This window comes from Pezoporus occidentalis, unplaced genomic scaffold, assembly GCF_034315485.1.
Source record: "Pezoporus occidentalis ecotype Australia unplaced genomic scaffold, CSIRO_AGI_Poc_V1 ctg69, whole genome shotgun sequence".
Classification (NCBI taxonomy): domain Eukaryota; kingdom Metazoa; phylum Chordata; class Aves; order Psittaciformes; family Psittacidae; genus Pezoporus; species Pezoporus occidentalis.
Genome location: NW_026916041.1, coordinates 2,815,796 through 2,835,977, shown reverse-complemented (window position 1 = coordinate 2,835,977; position 20,182 = coordinate 2,815,796). Strand labels below are relative to the sequence as shown.

Here is a 20,182-nt window from a genome sequence, read left to right as displayed (position 1 = left end):
ATTTTGCAAAGCACTTCCGAAATTACAATAGATATATCAGACCCATGACAGGTAAATATATGTTGCAGTTTTGAGGGATTTAAAATGTTGCATGTTATGAAACCCAAGGGTGAGATGATTAAAACTGGTAGCATTTTGTGCAGATGAGACCCTGTGCTATATACAAAGATGTCAAGTGGCAGAGACGGGCACAAAAAGATCCCACAATAACATCTTGTCCATGATTTCAAAGATAAGCTGGCCATGCAGAAGACTAATTGAATCCTAATATGCATCTGTATACAGCCTTGAAGTTTTTTTTTACAATAAAACCTGCTGATGGCAAGAAAAGAGATCATTATTTTTGGCATTATGATGGAGGAAATACTTAACATTTCCATGAGCTGACATCAGGCTGTTCAGAGTACAAAACCTTGTGCCATGCATGAGTTCATCTAGCTAAACTATTTTCTTGGTATGCACTTGATACTTTTCTGTATCTGCCAGAAAATCAGCTCTAAAATGTAGTTTTAGTCTTATTTTATTCTTTATCGTAATGGTTTTTCAACAGAAAAATATACTGAATCAAACAAAATTTCTCAAAACCTGGCCTCGACATTGACAAAAGTAACTTATCTCATTTGGGGAAGCATTCAGAAAACAGTTATTTGAATTCATCAAATGTAAAGTCACCTCCAGAATATGCCAACATCTGTGACATCTCACAGGCTTTATAGGTTTTTGGATAGGTTTTTGGATAAATATTTTCTGCTGATTCAAGTATTTGCTTATTTAAAATTTTGTTAGTTTTTTTAAACTTACATAATAATGATAATTCCTGTTGTGGTTTATATAGCATTTCGCAAGTGTATTTCTGCTTTTACTTAATCACTATTCAGGAAAAAGTGTATTGTTGTACCAGAAAAACACAATATTATTTGAGGTACGACAATTGTTGAAAACCATATAATACATAGTTATTATGGCTTCTAAAAAAATAAATATCTTGCTGCCTGAGTCTCGCTTGGATAGACAATTACATGCATAATACTGAGTTACAGTTCTCAGATTATTTACTCATGGTGTAATATTGAAAACTACAAAACATTAGAATGTGCATCTGTAAAAGTTACAAAGGCCAAAGAATTTTCTGTGAAGTGTATTTTCCTTTCTGGGCCAGTAATGTGAACACGCACTATTCAATCTTTCAAAAGCATGAGTCTTAAAATATAGTTTGAATATATAATAAATTATTATATTTATATAATATTTGCTATTTTTAAATTCTTATTAAGATGCATGTTAAAATACCAAACCATTCCCACTTTTTCATTGCATCAGTACAAACTCTAGGGTTTCTTTAAAAGCCATTGTCCTTGTCTAGGATGTTTTGATGTATATTAAAACACAAGACTTTACATACTTTCCACAAGCAAAAAAAAAACCAACCACTTTTCAAGTTGTTCTACTATACACTTTAAAACAAGCTAGCATTGCTTTCCTGTTATCCTGAACAGGAATATCCTGTCATTATGGTAGCTGGAGGTAGATGGGAAGAGTAACAACATTGCTTCAGTACGTTGTGAGGTACATTAATACAAATGATTGTTGTACTTGTGCGCTATTGACTGAAGTCTCATGGCAAAGTCAAAACTGAATAATCACTAATTCAGTTTTGAATTTCCTTCCTCAGTGTACCATGGTTTAAAACAGCTTAGTCACAAGAAAATTTGGATAAATATGTCATTTTTCAAGACAAACTGCATTTTTCATGAATGAGTTCACTAAAATAGCATTAATTCTTTTAAATAAATACTGTTGTCTGGGTTTCAGATTGAGGTGAAAAACTGATTTGCTCTGGATAATCCTAGATCTGAAAATACGTAGGTAATCTGTCAGTGTTGCTAGACATTACAGATATAAGATATAGAAGATCTGTTTTGAGTGGAGGCAAGGGAAACAAAAACAGCCCTACTGCCACACCAATTCAGTTTACAACAAAGGTGTATGCTGAGTATCTCTAAAGGCTCTCTTTATTACCTGCTTTTCTCCTTGGATGTTTTCTACTGGATAGCCATCATTTAGAAAGCCCCTGCAGGGCTTTGGTGCTTCTCAAAAGGATGTGCAATAGAGTATGCCACCCAAAATAATTATCTGCAACCACTATCTTACTTTAGGCTACATGTCAATATGCACTCAGTACTCAGAGACTCCATCTAATTTGGACCTAAAGGCAAAACTACATGAATAATACTTACAGCAACAAAACCAGATTGAAGCTACAGTGGAACTAATTTGTTAGTTAAAAAGGGCATCAACAGAAGGACTAGTGTCTTTCGTGATATTGGTACTGTGGTATTTTTCCATTTTTCTCAGTACCCAAGAACAAAATTCCATGGTATCTTAAAAGAAAGTCACAGAAGAGACCAAAAGTACCAGCCTTGCCACATTTAATTTGTTTTTTCAAGGTGCCTGTGAAGTGGCTTGGGTGCAAATCAAAACATATTCTGAGGTTAAAGGAATTTTGCTGGTTTAAAAACGTGTGTGAAAGAGGAAAAAAAAAGGTCATATGATTATAAAATATAAGGCTATGAACTATAAATCAAGCAAATCAAAGGGACATTATGTTGTAGAAGTTGCTCTGATAGCTGTACCAGGATTTTAGGTGGAAATCTTGGATGGAAAAATGTATTTGCTAAATAAGTAAGTGTCTTGACAGTACAGTAAATGGTAATATAAATTTATGGAACATTAAATGACTTTTACATGGTATTTGGCTTCACAGAATTCATGTATGCTGGAATGGATAAAATAGTTAAATAGCATTGCTGTGACTCTTGTGAAGAATTACAAAGGCAGGAGAAAACATCAGTTGAAGTACTGTATTGTCCATCACATACCTAAAAGTTTCTTTCTTGCTGAACCTTGTTCCTCAGCCCGCTGCTGCAATGAGGGACTTGCACAATTTACTTTGAAGCAAGCAGGTTTCTAGTCCTCCTTTCACCACAGAGGGGTGAAGTCACCCTTCATAAAGGTTATAGGTAGACTTGATAATTCCTTAGAATGATTTCTATTCACCCTGGCTCTTTGCCCTACGTGGCAAAGAGGCAAATATGGGCAAATGTTCCCTGATTTGTAGATGTATTAAAATGGATGAAAAGCTTTTGAAGTGATACAGGAGAGGAGATTATGTAGAAACGTTCCACAACTTGGGAACATAACTTGCAGCTTTGTCTTAGGTGAACTTGAACATTTTCTTGGCTTTGGCATGATGCAATTCACAATTTACAACAATCATTGTGAAGGAGACTCCTGTGCCCAGTACTGATCTGTTCTTGCCCTTTTGTCAGGAATTCTTCATACTATTCCCATAAAAGATAATAATACTTCATGAAACTACACTGAACTTTACAACGATACCAGTAAAATTTTTATGCATTTTTTTTTTTGTATTTCTTAATGATCTCTTCCTCACAACTTTTCAGAGCATGTTGCACTTCATGGAACAGAAAACTTGGAAATAAACGCAAAACTCAGGAAATCCACTTCCCTGTAGTTATAATACCCACAGCATTGACTTTACACATCATTGGCCACCAAAACTATTTGTAGGAGGTTGAGAGTTGTCTGAGGACGTTAAGGCAGTACCTTCAGTGAATTGTGCAACACTGTATATAGCTATAGAAATTTACAGGTTCAATTTTTAATTTCAGTAACATACATGTGAACAGTTTCTGACTCATTGGTAAAACTGAGGAAGAGGATATCATAATTTTGAATGGCAGAACTCCATAGAAGATAGGAGCCAGCATAAATGATCAGTTTACCAAACCCACAAAAATCCTAATGTAGATTAATAATGCAGTCTTAAATGATTTCTTCTTTTGTGAGGTACTGAGTACTAGAGTTAATGGTAGTATCAGACATCTCCTATGGGACAATCTTTTTCAAACATTCCTTTGTTCAAACAGCTTTCCATAACTGAATACCACTCAGCTCCCACTATATCATTAATATATTCTAATTCAATTTAAAAGAAAATTCAGCTATGTTAACCAAGTTTATTTGCACATATGTAGAAGACTTTTCTTGCCCACTTTCAGTACCTTGACTATTTATATAAATTGTGTGTTCTGTTTATTTCAGAATACAAGGCTCTCAGGACAGAAAACAAAGACATTTTTCATTGAATAGTTTCACAGTAATGAGTTTACCCATTACTTCTTTCCATTCAAATGCACAATTTTCACATAAGTTATTCTTCTGGGTTGTAATGTCAAGGAAATTTTATCTATCAGCTCATTATCTTGAGGCAACTGTTAATGTCTACTGCTAATAAAAAGAATACATAGAAAGTTTATCTAATGAGAAGTACCACTTTTACTTTTTTTTTTTTTATATTTGTGAAACAATAATGATAACAACTGTATTTCATATGCAGAAAGAGTAAATGAAGTTTTGAACAGCTAAAACCAAATTTCACCTTTCTTATTCTTTATATTCCCTGATACATCAACAATTGAGCCATGAAATATTCCATCACAAGACTATGCGGAATAATCAATGCATTTTAAGATTATACAGTTGAAACTTAGTAGTGAACTTCCTGTTATTATTTAAAATAAATAAATAAACAATTCAAGTATTTGTTGGTCCCTTAATTTCTTTTACAACAATTTCACTTACTGTTTATATAGAGCACAAACATACTCTGAATAGAGCAAGGGCATCTCCATGTGCAAAGCACTTGGCATGTTATAGACACTGTAAGAAATATTAAAAGAAACTAGCAACAGTAGTCATAATAGTAACAGATCTATTGCCTTAGGAAAACACAGTTTAAAAAATCTGGTCAGAGCAGTGTGCAAGGAGCTGTAACTAATGCACTGATGGCATTACATGGCCTATTGCTCAGAGACCACCGCTCCAGGAAATATCTTCTAATAATGCCATTCCACAGACTGACTTTGCTGCCTTGTCTTTATCACTTGAGTTCTTTTATTTCACTTATATATATAACTTTTCCTAAAAAAGTTGTAATCTCCCCTAAAATGTAATTGAAATTCTTTATTCTGTTTTTTTTCTGAACCCAAAATACAGGGGTTATAAAACTTAAAATTACCGTTGAACAACTGTGACAGAACAACCCATCTAACACAAATACTTCAATTTCTGCAAATAAACAGAAAAATAGATTTACACAGCCTGAAAAATTGAAAATGAATAAGCCATATCCATTCTTTATGACTTGTTACAGCCAAAGTACTAGCTACCCTTCACCTTTTCCTGACACAGCCATTACACACACAGGTTTGGATCTCAGCAGTATAGTTCAGAGGTCTAGTGAAAGATCTCTTGCTCCTACCAAACATCTTGCTGTACTGTCCATCATTATGACAGATAGGGTTAGTACTGTACTCCAGATGATTTTATCATTGTCAGCCTCCATATATAACTGCAAATAGGTTTCAGGGGTGACACCTGCAATAAGTAACAACCATATCTTATATAAGCTTTCATGACAAAGCCCTAGAAAAAAAAGTTATGCTTTTTTTTGTTTTGCTTTTTTTTTTTTTTTTTAATTTGAAGTTCAGATGAATGGTGTCCGCAACATTATTTGGGAATAAGTTCAACCTAAGTTTATAATAATAAAATTCTTTAGATGAATAACAGTGTTACAATTTGACTGGTACAATTTCAAGGACTAACAAAACTCATTCTTTTGCTTCTGCATAGCATCTGACACACCCCTGGGCTGGATATTATTTTAGATTCATTAAATGCAAGATAACGACATCTATTAGACAAGTCTTGTTATATTACAATAAATTAACTTTTTAGAGTCTAAGAGAAAATGCTTATATTTTCTTCACATGAGTAATCATGTTCACTGTAATGGGATTACACAGAGAAGCATAAAGCAGTCGGAAATGATCTATTTAATAAATCAGAAGTTTCTAGCACTAAACATTTTGCAATATCTAATACTTTGAAAATTGTGCCAGATCCAAGACCCTGGAAATATGCTTAGATTGAACAATGGCAAAACAAACTTACTAGTATCAAAGGCACCAGCAACAGATCTTTTTTCAAATAGAAAGGAAAGAAAAAGCAATATTTCAACAATATGGATAAACTCTTACCTAGTGGCTGCCCTGCGATGATCCTGGCATTTTCTCCTGCCACTGCAGCCCTTGCATGCCTCTCGCTCATGTACTGTACGAACGCATAACCTTTGTGCACTGAGCAACCAACTATTTTTCCATACTTTGCAAAGATCGCTTCAATGTCGCCTTTTTTGACAATGGCTGTGTTCAGATTGCCAATGAAGACTCTGGAGTTGATGGACTTTGGGTCATTCTTATTGGTGACGTTGCTGGTCTGTGTTTTGCCGGTCATGGTTGGATCACTTGACTTTAACCCTTAAATAAAGAACAAAGAGAATTATGTTTCAAAGCATACAGACAACCCTGACTCTAGATGATTTTTTCAGCAATAATTCACTTTCCATTTTTCAGTTAGGGTGTATCTAGAAACAGAAGATTTATAATTTCTAGATATTATTATCAATTAAAACCAAGGTAGCGCTTTTTAAAATACTCTTCATAAGTCAAAATCAAACTTCCTATTTTTATAAATGTAAAATATACCAATAGGTCTCTTAATACAATGCTGTAATAGTGGAGCTTTACTGTAATCATATATGTGGATTTCTGCTTAGAAATTCTGTATTGGCTTTTTAAATATCTAGCCATCTAGAAACTGCAAAGCAAGAGAATGAATCATTACCTTATGTAAAATAAATGAACATTCAAGGCCAAGTAGAGAACAAATTCTAAAAATGAAAGACAATCCTCTTTTGTTTGGTGTCAGCCAGAGCACATTTCTCACCAGCTAAATATAACTGACCATTGTGAAAAGTGCAGGGCAGGTAACATACAGTTCTTTACTGGAATCAATATGTTTCTATCAGAACAATTTTCCCTATTAATTCAGTGCAAGAAAGAAAGGAGAGAAGACAGTGCCTTATGTTCCTAGAATTAAAAAGTATGAAAACAAGCTTCCTTAATTATAGGAACACGAATTTGCTTGCTGCTTTCCTTTGATGTCACAAATCTAAATGCATCCTGGCGTATCTCAAATAGAAATATCCCCATTATTCCTGGGAAAGATCTGGCAAAGGAAAGAAACAAAAAAAATCGTTTTTGTGTTCATCTAGCCTCACACTTCTGAAATGAACATAATTTTCTTAAAACATTTGCAAATTCCACCTGCCAGCAGGTCCCTCCATATATGAGATGGAAGAAGTTGTCATATGTTACTGCTACTTTCTCTTTAGATGCATGAGACAACAGAAATATAAAAAATATGCATACCTCTAAATAGTGAAAACTTGTTTTGTAAGGAGGAGGTCATTTAGATAGCAGTCAAATATAGGCCATGTCTTTCAGCTAAGAATAATGTTACTATTTTTTAACCTATTCATACTTTTGATTACATCACAGTAACAGCTCAGGCAAGAAGAGGATCCAGTTAAATACTGCTCACAGTTAAATCTCAGTTAATTTATCAGGATGAAAAGGAATAATGACCTCTCTTCTGGATACCTAAAGCTTGACACTAACTACCACAATTTTCATATTTAAAATCAATTATTACACTCTAGTAAGCTAGACTGACAAAAAAAAGAAGCCATTGTTACTTAACTCTGCATAATTCCGGAACAAAATGGCCACAGCCACAACCATCCACACTTTGACCATCTCTCTTACACAGGATCCAAATCCTATCTTTCAGTTTAGAACGTACAATGGAGATGTGTGGGCAGTTCTCCTGAGTCGTAGCAAGCAGTCTGCTTTATTAAACGAACTACATGCGGTGAAGCTACCAGTCAAATATCTTTCACTTGTTTAATAACTTAATATGAAAGTTTACTTCATATCACAACATTCAGACAAAAAAAGTGTACTTCATATCACAACAGACAAAATACTGTAGAAAACAAGAGCGAGCACATTTTTGCATAAGTTTACAAACTGTAAATACATTCTGGAAACACAAGATACTGTATACATTACAAATTTCATCATGGAAAAACAGGAAAACTGCCTTTACCAAAAGCCTCTGAGCTTTAACATATAACAGACTCAACACTGAATATTTCTAGATTGCTGTGCAGATTGTGCGTGTTGAAGTCATGTCTATGTGCAGTTTAGATGAACACTATGAGCAGTCATATAATATGATTGGTACCATAATAATTTAAAGAGAAAACACCTACAAAACATAAATGTTATCCACACTGATCTCCATGTTGGTATAAAGTAGACTGCTGATACTATCTGAGAATTAGCAGGTTTAAATACATCAACATAAGAAGGATGTGGACCTGCTTGAGCAAGTCCAGAGGAGACCAAAAAGATGATCAGAGGGCTGGAGCACCTCTCCTATGAAGACAGACTGGAAGAGTTGGGCTTGCTCAGCCTGGGCAGAAGGCATCAGGAAGACCTTATAGCAGCCTTCCAGTACCTAAAGGGGGACTACAAGAGTGCTGGAGAGGAAATTTTTATAAGAAGAAGTAGTGATAAAAGAAGGGATAATGGCTTTAAACTGAAAGAGTGCAGATTTAGGTTACACATTATGAAAAAATTCTATACTGTGATTGTTGTGAGGCCCTGGAAGAAGTTGCTCAGAGAAGTTGCGGCTGCCCCATTCCTGGAAGTGTTCAAGGCCAGACTGGATGGGAATTTGAGTAACCTGGTCTAGTAGAAGGTGTCCCTGCTTGTGGCAGGGGTGTTGGAATGAAATTATCTTTATGGACCTTTCAACCCTAACCATTCTCCGATTCTATAATCTTACATATACCTCTATTTACACAGGAGTTAAAGTGACAATAGCATCACCATGTTAGCTTAAATAGCGTAATGACCCAAACTGAAAAGTTAACATAGCAGAGGAGCTAGGAATAAAATTAAAAGATAATGCAGTCAAATAACTGGCGTTTCCTGTGTTGCCAAGATCCGCAGTGTGCAAATACCATTTCTGTTGGGAAAACTTTACATGGAACAGTACTGTGCTCACCTTTGTGAAGATCCAGCAAAAAAGCTGTATCTGTCCTTAAATAATTCTTAGCATCTTTTTAACATTGTCTGTGTATGTTTATCAGCTGTGTAGCTCAAATGATTTTATAAACTCAGAGAGGTAGTGTCTCACAAGAACAGTGGTCTAGAAAGCAGTAAATTTGGCTGGTAGAACTTTACCTTCCACTAGCCTTCTGTATGACTCTCAGAAAGATACTTTTTTGTGCCTCTGTTTCCATTTTTTAGACTTCAAACTTGCTTTTTTTGACTAAGATCTGTCTCTTAATGTATATTTATATACCTCCTAACACAATGATGTGATCTCAGTTGGTATGTTTGAGCACAACCAACACACTAATATTAGAAACAAGCGGACAAAATCTAAAGAAAATCTTCTGCCAGACAAAACTTGCATGAAAATTACATACAACAAAACTCTTCAATTATTACCACACTGTTTTCCAAACACCAGAGAAATACATTCTGTATTTCCTCAATTGTTTAGCCATCTAACAAGGGAATTAGCAAACTGTTCCTTTTTCTATTTCACAAAACCCTTATTTTTGCCCAGTTTTACTATCCACTAATTTAAATGGACTTTGAATAGGACACTGAGTGTTTTTCTCTTGTAGTTGTTCTTTGCAATGCAAATTTACAATATTTTTATAACACAAAGTTGTCTGGTGGGTTCTCTCATATTGAAATGAGCAATCAGAAAAATGTGCTGCAGAAATTCGGAGGGTGAGAACAATAGTAACATAAATAATTGAGATTTGATTGTCTTGCTGGTCAATGGATAATACTATTGTGAATATTTCATTAAAAAAAAATCAAAGATACATGGAATCTTCTTTAAAATGATAAAGAACTTCTGGTAAGTTTTATGCCTCACTTAAAATATGCTTCTGTGAATACTGAATTACATCTATCTGCTCTCAGCTATCAGTAAAATCACAAACATTGTAACTCATGCAACCATAGAATAAATGAAACAGTGAAAGAAACATATCTGAAATCATTTCATTTCCTTTCAGCCTTTAATAAGGTATCTTGCTAATTTCCTATTCTGCAGAGATCCTTTCTGGTAAAATGAATCCTCTATATGCCAAACACATCTTAAAAAATGCTTACATGTTTTACAAATAAGATCTTGCTGTCTATACACTTCATCATATTTATTTATTCAATACACCTCATGATATACAGCATTATTTTGTGCTGTAGCTGACTTAATTATTCTACTCAGAACTAATTAGTTTAAGTCTTAGTATACTGGAATATAGAAGTTATAAAGTTATAAATTCGACCATTTCTATTACTATGTAGAATCTCCAATTCAAAGACTAAGGTTTGCAAGCTTGTTTTAAACATTAAAGTTTCTAACATGTTAAACAAGAATAAAAATGCAAATGACCAAATAAGACTCCTATTATCCAGCACACACATGTGAGAAGTCTAATCCAGTCAATTTGAAGTGCTGAAAAGGGGGCAAATTTTAAACTCCAGCTTCCTTCACTTTTACAGGGTTTCCTGATGAAGTTCAGTTAACCACCAGCATTGCTTTATGGCTGTGAAACTCATCTTCATTCCATAAGATGAACTTTTGAACTCACATCTCCCATTTCACAGATGTTCCTCCTATGGGCCATGTATAACTCCAGAATAGTGAAGACAACAATCCCTTTTACAGTTTTGCTGTGTCCCAGTGCAGGAAACAGCACAGGACTTGAAGCAAAGGAAACAGGAGCAAGTTCTCAGATTCTACACCCCAGTAACTCCAATGCATTTCTTTGGAGGGTAGGGGCAAGAAAGGACCAAGATGGTCTTATTGGACCTCTGCTCCCTTTGCTGCTTATGCATTTTACTGATGACTTTTCACTGTACAATACAAAATTTGTCTTTGAAGAGACAGCATTTTGGACAAACTGCAAAACAATTTGGGACTTGAGTACTTGAGGACTTAACCTGTTTCAAGGGATTTTGAGAATGATTAATTCACTATCTTCCTAGTTGTACAAACATTTCTCATCTTAAAAGACTGATTGGAACTCATCAGCCCAGTTAAATTTCTACTGAATACTGAAAATTTGTCTCTGAAGTTATCCTTATTAATTTTGCTATTCTGAATAGAACAATGAGGCCAACCTGTAACAATTCTGGTAGAATTAAAATCTCCGATAAAATTTTGCCTTCAAAAAGTTTTGTGATTCTTTCAGGAGCTTCTACATATTTATATGCTTTTATTCTAGAGCTATTTTGTTTTCTTTTGTAAATAAAATGTTTTCTTCTTTAAAGCAAATAGAAAAAGTGTATGTATTTGAATAAACTAAATATTACTTGTCGTGACTTTAGGCAAAAGGTTCTACTGAGGAAAAACTGAAACAAGATCACTGAAAAATCATTAAAAATAATCTTAAATGTTTTCTGTAGAGAGATTAGAACCATAATATTTATATTGAGAGAGATTTAATATCAAACTTACAGGTACTTATATTTACAAGAAAATGTTAGGGAAAATGAAACATGCTTTCATCCCCACCTGCAGAAAAATACACTTTGAGATCATGTGTAGAGCTGAGCTAGAAAATAATCAACACTCTCAATTAGATCTGTGTGAAATCAGAAGACTAATTATGTGGAGAAAGATTTTTAGATATGAAAATTCTCATCACTGGCAGCTTATTCTAAGCACCCTTAAATTCCAGATTTTAATTTTACTATTTACAATAATAAAGCTTGCACAGTAAGATGCATAGTACATGTCTGATAATTACAAATCCTTCCAAGAAAGACAGAGAAAGTCCTAAATAGATGTGTGGTTGGATAGTGATGTCTGTCTCCCCAATGAAATCCACAGTGAAAAAAGTAAAGCCTATATGAAATTAATTGCTAGGACATTTGGGGGTCGAGCTAAACATGGGCATCCTGGCAAACATCAAACATTGTGGTATTGGTCCTTAGATGGACAAAAGGGAACGGTATAACACATGGTCAATCTCTGATCAAAAACACATGAGGTTTTGCTCTCTTCATTATTTCCAAGAAATTTCTCTTTGCCATTTTATTATCCAGCCTCAGTTAATAGCTGAACTTTTGTAAATATCAAGATTCAGTCATTGCTTTAATAACTGAGCTTGTCTGTGACTTAGTATCCATAAGGTTTAAGAATTGATAAATCTTAAAATGCTCATTGAGAAAAAAAATAATGCCATAATATATTTTCAAATTACTTTTTAGCAGCAGTGACAACATTAATACTTTTGTAGTGTTGCAGGCAAATTTAAGATATTTAAAACCTGGAAGTGTTCTTTTGTAGGTTTGTCTTGGTTTACACCCAGTCAGGTAATTCATTCACTCACTTCCCCCCCTTTCTTGCCCTCCCCCTGCTCTCGGAGGGACGGAGAGGAGAATCGAAAAGAATGCAACTCCCACGGGTTGAGATAAGAACAGTTTAGTAACTAAGGTATAACACAGATCACTACTGCTACCACCAGTAATAATAATGATAAAGGAAATAACAAGGGAAGAGAATACAACACCTCAGCACCAGCCGACCGATAACTCGCCCCCCTCAGCCCGACCAAGCACCGACCCATACCTCCTCCAACCCTGCAGTCTCCCAGCCCTTCCGGCTAACTCCCTGTTACATCCTGGGCATGACGTGCTGTGGTATGGAATACCTCTTTGGTCAGTTTGGGTCAGGTGTCCTGTCTCTGCTTCCTCCTGGCTCCCCCTCCTCCCTGCCAGAGCATGAGGCTCACAAAGTCCTTGGCCAAACCAAAACATCCTTGTTATCAGCTCTGTTACCGAGCTGAAAGTCAAAACACGGCACTACACCAGCTACCAAGAAGGAGAAAAATGACTGCTACTGCTGAACCCAGGACAAGGTTAAATGTTTTAAAGCATAGATTTATCTTGCATGACTAATATTTAGGGAGAAAATTCAATATTCATGTTAATTCCTTTAATAAGCTTTCATTAAAAACTATTTTATTTCCATTAAATCAGTCCTTAAAAAAACCCTATAGAATGTTACATACCTGTTGGAAAAAAGAATATTGGATATTTTGTGGTAGGGGGAGGGATAGAGGGAGAGAAGAGAGAGAGAAACAGGAAGCTATCAATCACATAAAATATATTTTGCCTTGGAAAATGCTTTTCTTCTTTCTCTTTTAAATTCATTTTTAATGAATTAGTATATTTAGGTCACACAAATAAAGAAAAAAGTCATTCACAAGTTTGTTAGTTAAATCCACATCAAAATACTCTGGGCTTTTCCAGTCCTCATTAGAGTCAAAGTATCTGCTTCTCCTCTCTCTCCCTAAGATATTCTGCCTTTTTATTTTTATTTTGTATGGTTTAGGTTTAAATTTTCCTTTCAATTATTTTGAAGAAGAGGTTGACACACCATGCCTATAACACAATGTTCCCTTCAAGCTAGCATATCTGGAGCTGTATAAATGACAAAATACATCAATACTTGCTATGCCACATTTTGTAGAAAATGAGGGAATAAAAATTAAAATAATGTAGCAGATCACACTTCATCTCCTGTTGTCACTCTTCTCAAAGAGGCAAATACTCTTTTTGAGGAGCGTGAATAAAATGTATCCAAAATCCCAAGGAGGGAGAGAAAAGAGGAGAAGGTCTGAGGTCTGTTCATGTGGACAGAAGCCACACATTCTTATTGCCCTGCACTAGTTCATAATGCTGGGATCTTTTCCTACCCAAACAGGCAGAAGAAAATGAAACCTGTCAAGAGTTATAAGGATTTTTCCTGCCCTTCACATGCTCTTTGTTCTCAGGATATAGAAAATAACTCTATATAATTTTGTGAAAAAACACATTTCCCTAATATAATTTTTTGATGAGCACTCAGTCATGGGGACACCCATATGAGTACCCCCCCCCCCATATTTAACACATGTTAAGTACAACACTTTCTCTATTTATCAATTGTAAAATCAGACCATCTGTTGGCTAGGATGAAAAAAAAATAAATTACTTATGATAGTGCATACCCGTATAGCTGCATAAATAATACATCAGATTCATGAGGAAAACATTAAAAACAACCAACCAAATAAATAAATAAATAAATAGACTTATTTGGGATTTAAAGTGAAGAGGATTTTGAAATAAAGAAGTTTCATTACCGAACTGTCTAACCCTACGAAGAGATATGCCCGTACAGGGAATACCTGAGAGACGCGGATATTGAGATCACTTAGCAAATTCCAGAATGGGACCTTCAATATTATCTCTCAGGTAATGCCTCATGTTTTAAAATGTCTCCAGGAGAGAGAGTACAACCAGGATATTTTGACACCAAGGAAAAGGAAACAAATAAAGGGTTAACTTTCATACTTATCTTTAACATGTCTTGGTTGCAAGCTATGCTTTGAATATGTCTATCCAAAGTATTGATGAAAACTTTTCATCTTGGGATGTGCGGCTTTTGTGTGCTGTCAGTCGCTGAACAAGATTTTAAAATTTGTTTTAATTTTTTTTTTAAGAAAAAAATCGAACAAAAGTTGGTGACTTTTCCCTTCACTTCCAATATTTTGATCAGATCTATTTGTAGCCAGCTATATCATCTCCTCTGAGTCACCATTTACCATTCATGCATCAAGCTATATTAATCTTTCCTCATCAGTCAGTCCTGCTGGCTTTTTAATAATTTTTAATGCATTTCTGACTTTCTACAGTTTCTGTGGCCTAAATGTTTTCAACCTTCACTTTTAGATATAGTGAAAGTAAAAGTTGGAAGACTTCGGTTCTTCTTTTCATTTAGTGACATAGTGATACTATGGATTATCTAAAAATATCACAGCTATATTTGCTGTCATATGACATTTCAAGCTAATCTTATGTTCACTAGGATTGCTTGGTCTTATTTGGCAGTGTTGCTTCCTCTGTTTGTTTTGCTTTCTCTTCAGCTTCGTATCACTGCAAGGATTAAATGAGCCTTGGCAAGTAAGACAGTCTCCTACTATAATTTTTATATTTCCAAACTTTCTAATAGACTTCAGTTTTCTCTGTTTTCAAGGGAGTTTACAGTCCCAAAGTACAACATCTTCTGAAATTTAACCAGTGAATTGTTTTAATGCTTTATAATTCAAAGCCATTTTCTCTTTAAAAAACAGTTCTAATAAGGATACCCATGGCATGGTTAGATGTTTCTCCTACAACACAGTTCTCGTTCCAAACCTCTGTTACATACTGGTTTTGGGAACACATGACATTAAACACAACTAGGCTGATATGAATTATTTTTTCAAATGATTCTTAAGGTAAAATGATTATTTTGGTAAATTTGTCATGTCTTTTTAAGAGTAGCATCCAATCATTATTGCTCATGGAATAGCACAGTTGACTCATAGATGGACTATTTCAAGAAAACTTCTGGTAGCATTATTTTGACTAGATTTTTTCTCCCTTTTGTTTCCTCTATTATTTTATAAGAGTTTGAAATTGGATTTGAAGAATGTCGTGGTCTAGACTACTGAATATCAAACAGGAAGTCAATATCTTCAAATTGTAATCCTAACTCTTGTACAGACTTGCTAAAAGGCCTTATACAAGTCACTTAATATCTCCACCTTGTCCTTTTTCTTCAAAAACTTGCAATAATACTGATGATAGTCCATTCCAGTACATTGTTGCATGAATGAAATGAAAAAATGCAAAACACTGCAAATGCTGTGGCCGTTGGATGTTTAATAGAAAATAGGAAATGCTCAGTTCAATTGGAAACACAGGACTTCGTTTTGAGGATTAGTGATATCCTTATTTTTCCTGTCTATATCACTTATAACCTGCCTATTTCTGAGTATTTTTCTGTATTTAATGTTCCTAGGTAGTTTTTTACAATTTATCTCCCAGATAAGTTGATCAAAATAATTATTTTCTCTTTCATACTGGAGAGAGGTATTTAAGAGTATTTGACTTTCATAATAAGAGGCAAATTAGAATCACATTTGCTAACACATTCACTCTATAATGTCTTTTTCAGAAGTCTGTCCTGGGGATTTATGTCAGATGACTATATTGGGTATCTGACTTAGAGGAAAAAAAAGCTAGAATTGACAACCAAGGAATTCTGATATCAGACTTTCGGTCTGCCGGTAACTTTCCAGCATGATGCAGTAAATCACTGGCATATTGTGTTTCTGTTTTATCTATCCCATTTATTTACCCTGTTCATTCAGCCTGGCTAGATCTTTGTATTCGTCATGCATGTACTGCATTTTTAAAACTCAAGCACACCTGAAGGCAGCACGTAGTAGACTGCTATATCTCTTCAGACTCTTGGTTTTATTCCTTAGTCTGTACAGTACACCCTCAGTCAGGAACCCAAGGTTATTATTTACCACAAAACACCTGAATGATTTTTTTATCTAGAAAATCCAGCCTATCTTTTCATACACTGAATCTCTTGTGCATATATCAAAGTTTGAGATTACAAAAGTCGTCAATAAAAAGAGATATTCTCACCACTGAGGATATGCAACAAGATATCTGAAATTCCTTTCCTCCATAAACCTTAGAATTTATTGTGTCCACAATGTGACAATGGAATTTTCCGTATGTGACTATGTATGGGACTATACACGGGACTATGCATATATAAGGTATATAGGCATGTGATGAATAACAACTTGAAGAAAATCTGAATATGGATGTAATGATGATTAGTTAGAGTCTTAAAGTTAGTCTTGTATTTGGATCTGACTTCAAGTCCTTTTCCACCACAGTCACGCAACCATGAATAAGGCCCTTATAAATTAGATCCATAGACTCTCCCAGGTTCATACCATTTCATAAACACAAAGATATCTGTGGAACATTTCTTCCTCTATCATCTTGCCTTGAAGTCATCTGAGGCTTAATTGCGCTTCAGTTTCTAACACTGAAGCTTACAAGTAGTCTACTGTCTACAGAAGTATCTTTAAAATTTTTCAGGACTGTGTGGTTTGATATATATAGCATGTTTAAATCTATCCAAGTTAATTCATTAACCTATATCTTGCCTGCAGAAACTATTTCAGTAATTTTTCTCTGCCATGACTATCAAGGACACAAAACCCAGTGCCTTTCACAGTGTTTTAACTGATAGTTCAACACTTAGGACATTATCTGGGACAATGGAAAGCTTCATTCAATTCTCTGCTGCTGAAAATTAGAATGGGCATTCTTTGTTTTCTGAGTGTGTGCCTTGGGTCTCTTAGCAATCCCTGTAGTGTGGCTGCTTTGAGGTCTTGCCCCTACACCTCCCTTTCTAGATTATCATTAAAAGCATTTGACATTTAGTTTGTAATTAAATCTACGGAAATTTTCATGCTCAAATCTTACCAGGCACTTAACTTTTAATGCACAAATAATTTTAATATCAGGCCATTTGCTTTTCAGTTCTTCACTAAGACATGGGAATTTAATGAAACTTAGCACAGTAACATTTTCATTGTTACTGAGAGATCACAAAGCCTGCCTAAACAACACCACATACCATATAAAAAGACCTACTAGGTAGTTTAAGAAACGTATTGAAAGAAATGTGTTCAATTACAGTGTACATCATTGAGAATCCCTGAAACAATAGGCTATTTTTTTCTCTTTAATATCCATCATATATACACACAAAAAGTCTTATGTGTTCCCTCTTTATCCATTTCATGAAAAGCCAAGCAGAAATTGGCTCAGAATTTTTTTCCAATATTTATCGAACTTTGGAGTTTCAACAGTAACTTTTGCTGCAGGTAGTATATACAAGTGAGATTTTAATTTAGTTTAGAATACTAGTAAATGTTGGTGAAGCTGTGATTTTACTCTAGCAGACATCTGATGCCCAAGCCCAATGATAATAGTATCTACTCAGATGACTGTTTTATTTATTTAATGCTAATTTAGAGATTCATTTAAGCAAACACAGTGAAACAAGAATATGCCAAAAATATTTTTCTAAAACCATTGACCTGAACATTAATCAAACACATTGCTACAGATTTTTTGATGCAAACCATACAAGACCTGTTGTCAATGTATCTTTTCCAGCAGTGTGCTATTTGAGCAAATGGTGATTTTCCAGGATAGCACCTAATAATTTAATGTCAGCAGGTGCCTTGGCCTCTGGAATCCAAATCTGTGTAGAGCTGGATGCTGTAGAATTTGGTTCTGGCTGTGTATTCCTGGTTTTGGTCAACCCTTTGCAAAGAGCTCAATAAAAATTCTGTTTATCTTCAGATAAGTCTAAAGTGTCATTCTCTTTTCTTGTAATGACTTCTTGTATCATAAATGTCACATTTTAATTTCCTGACCTCTATATCACCTGTCTCATATATTCTTTCTTTCTTCTCATGCCTACCTTACTCTGCCCAAGTCCACTTTGTTTCTTCCATTCTGCTGAGTCCTTCCTTCAGATTTTCCTCCATCTCAACCTTAGATAAGCAACACCAACATGAAATTTGTTGCACTGCTTTTGATTTTGCTTCCTATGGACCTGTCCCATAACTAATTTATTTGTATCAGCAGCTATTCTTTTCTATTCCTATTACTCTATATTGTACCTGAAAGAGTGTAGCCTTGGAAGCACTGGGACCAGCAAAACCTGAAGTGAACGTAATCATTCTCTATCAGTAGCAGAATTTTAACTGAAATGAAACTGATTTTTTGCTTCAGAAGGGACCACTAGAATTTTCAGCTCCAGTGCATTTTTAGACTATAAAAGAATGATTCGAGTAACACTGAGTACGTTGTACATTGCTTTTTCTCTTTCCATGCCTTAGATTCATATGGGACAGGATGAAATAAAAGGAGAAAGGAAAATATTTCCCCTAAATTTTCAAAATAAAAAATGGGCTATGATTTATTTTGGGGTCAAAAAATAAAAGCCTTCAAATATTTTTTTAAAAACTTATGTAGAAATCATTAAAATCATAGAATCATAGAATCATAGAATCGTTAGGGTTGGAAAGGACCTTAAGATTATCTAGTTCCAACCCCCCTGCCAGAATATTTAACATAAATATACTTCCTATTATCTTGCCTGTACCACAGGAGAGTGAAAAAATTTGTGTCTAGAGAAACCTCCATATGAAGAGCATAATTTTATTCTATATTTTATTTAGATACTTTATTCTATTGATTATATCCTATCTCTGACATCATCATGTAGGGGTAAAGCATCTGATGAGAGTGGAGTAAAAACCGGTCAGAACAAATAATTTACAATGAATAATTTATCCTTAAAATTTTACACCCTGTAACGATTTTTCTATAGCTCTTGCTGTCATAATATCTAACTTCTGCTCTAAAGGATAATATTATTAGAAGGATTTATTACTAAGGTAAATCTGCTTTAAACCTCAGCATAGGTTTCACTAATCAAGCACAAATACAATCTGGGCAGAAAGTGGATTGAGAGTAGCCTTGAGCAGAAAATCTTGAGGGGTGTTGATCAAGGAGAAGCTCAATATAAGCAGTGTGTGCTTGCAGCCAAGAAAGCCAGTTGTATGCCGGGCTGCATCAAAAGTATCGTGATCAGCAGGTCGAGAGAGATGATTTTCCTCCCTTACTATGCTTTCATGAAGCCCCACCTGTAGTACCGTGTTCAGCCCTAGGGCCCCCAACATAAGAAGGATGTGGAAGTGTTGGAACAAGTCCAGAGGAAGGCCATGAAGATGTTTGGAGTGCTGAAGCACCTCTCCTATGAAGACAGGCTGAAAGAGGTGGGCTTGTTCAGCCTGGAGAAGAAAAAGCTCCAGGGAGACCTTATAGCAGCCTTCCAGTACCTAGAGGGGGACTACAAGAATGCCTGAGAGGAAATTTTTAGAAGAGGAAGTAGGACAAAGGAGAATAAGACGGTAGATTTAGATTACATGTTGTGAAGAAATTCTTTACTGTAAGGGTGGTGAGACACTAGAAGTTGCCCATAGAACTTGTGGATGCTCCATCCCTTAATGTGTTCAAGGTCAGGCTGGATGGGGCTTTGAGTAACCTGGTCTAGTTGAAGGTGTGCCTGCCTGCGGCAGGGGTGTTGGAACCAGATTATCTTTAAGGTCCTTTCAAACCCAAACCATTCTATGATTCTGTGATTCCACGATTCTATGATTCTATGATTATTT

General features: G+C 35.1%; 1 protein-coding gene across 5 annotated transcripts in view; it reads right to left on the bottom strand.

Annotated features, from left to right (window-relative positions):
- RALYL (RALY RNA binding protein like) overlaps positions 1–20,182 on the bottom strand; it is a 396,968-nt gene that overhangs the window by 200,598 nt on the left and 176,188 nt on the right. For all 5 annotated transcript variants that reach the window (XM_062641598.1, XM_062641596.1, XM_062641599.1 and 2 more), the window contains one exon: positions 6,123–6,401. In XM_062641598.1, the coding sequence (XP_062497582.1) occupies positions 6,123–6,378 (256 nt within the window). In that variant the 5' untranslated portion in view covers positions 6,379–6,401. The remainder of the gene's footprint in view (positions 1–6,122; positions 6,402–20,182) is intronic.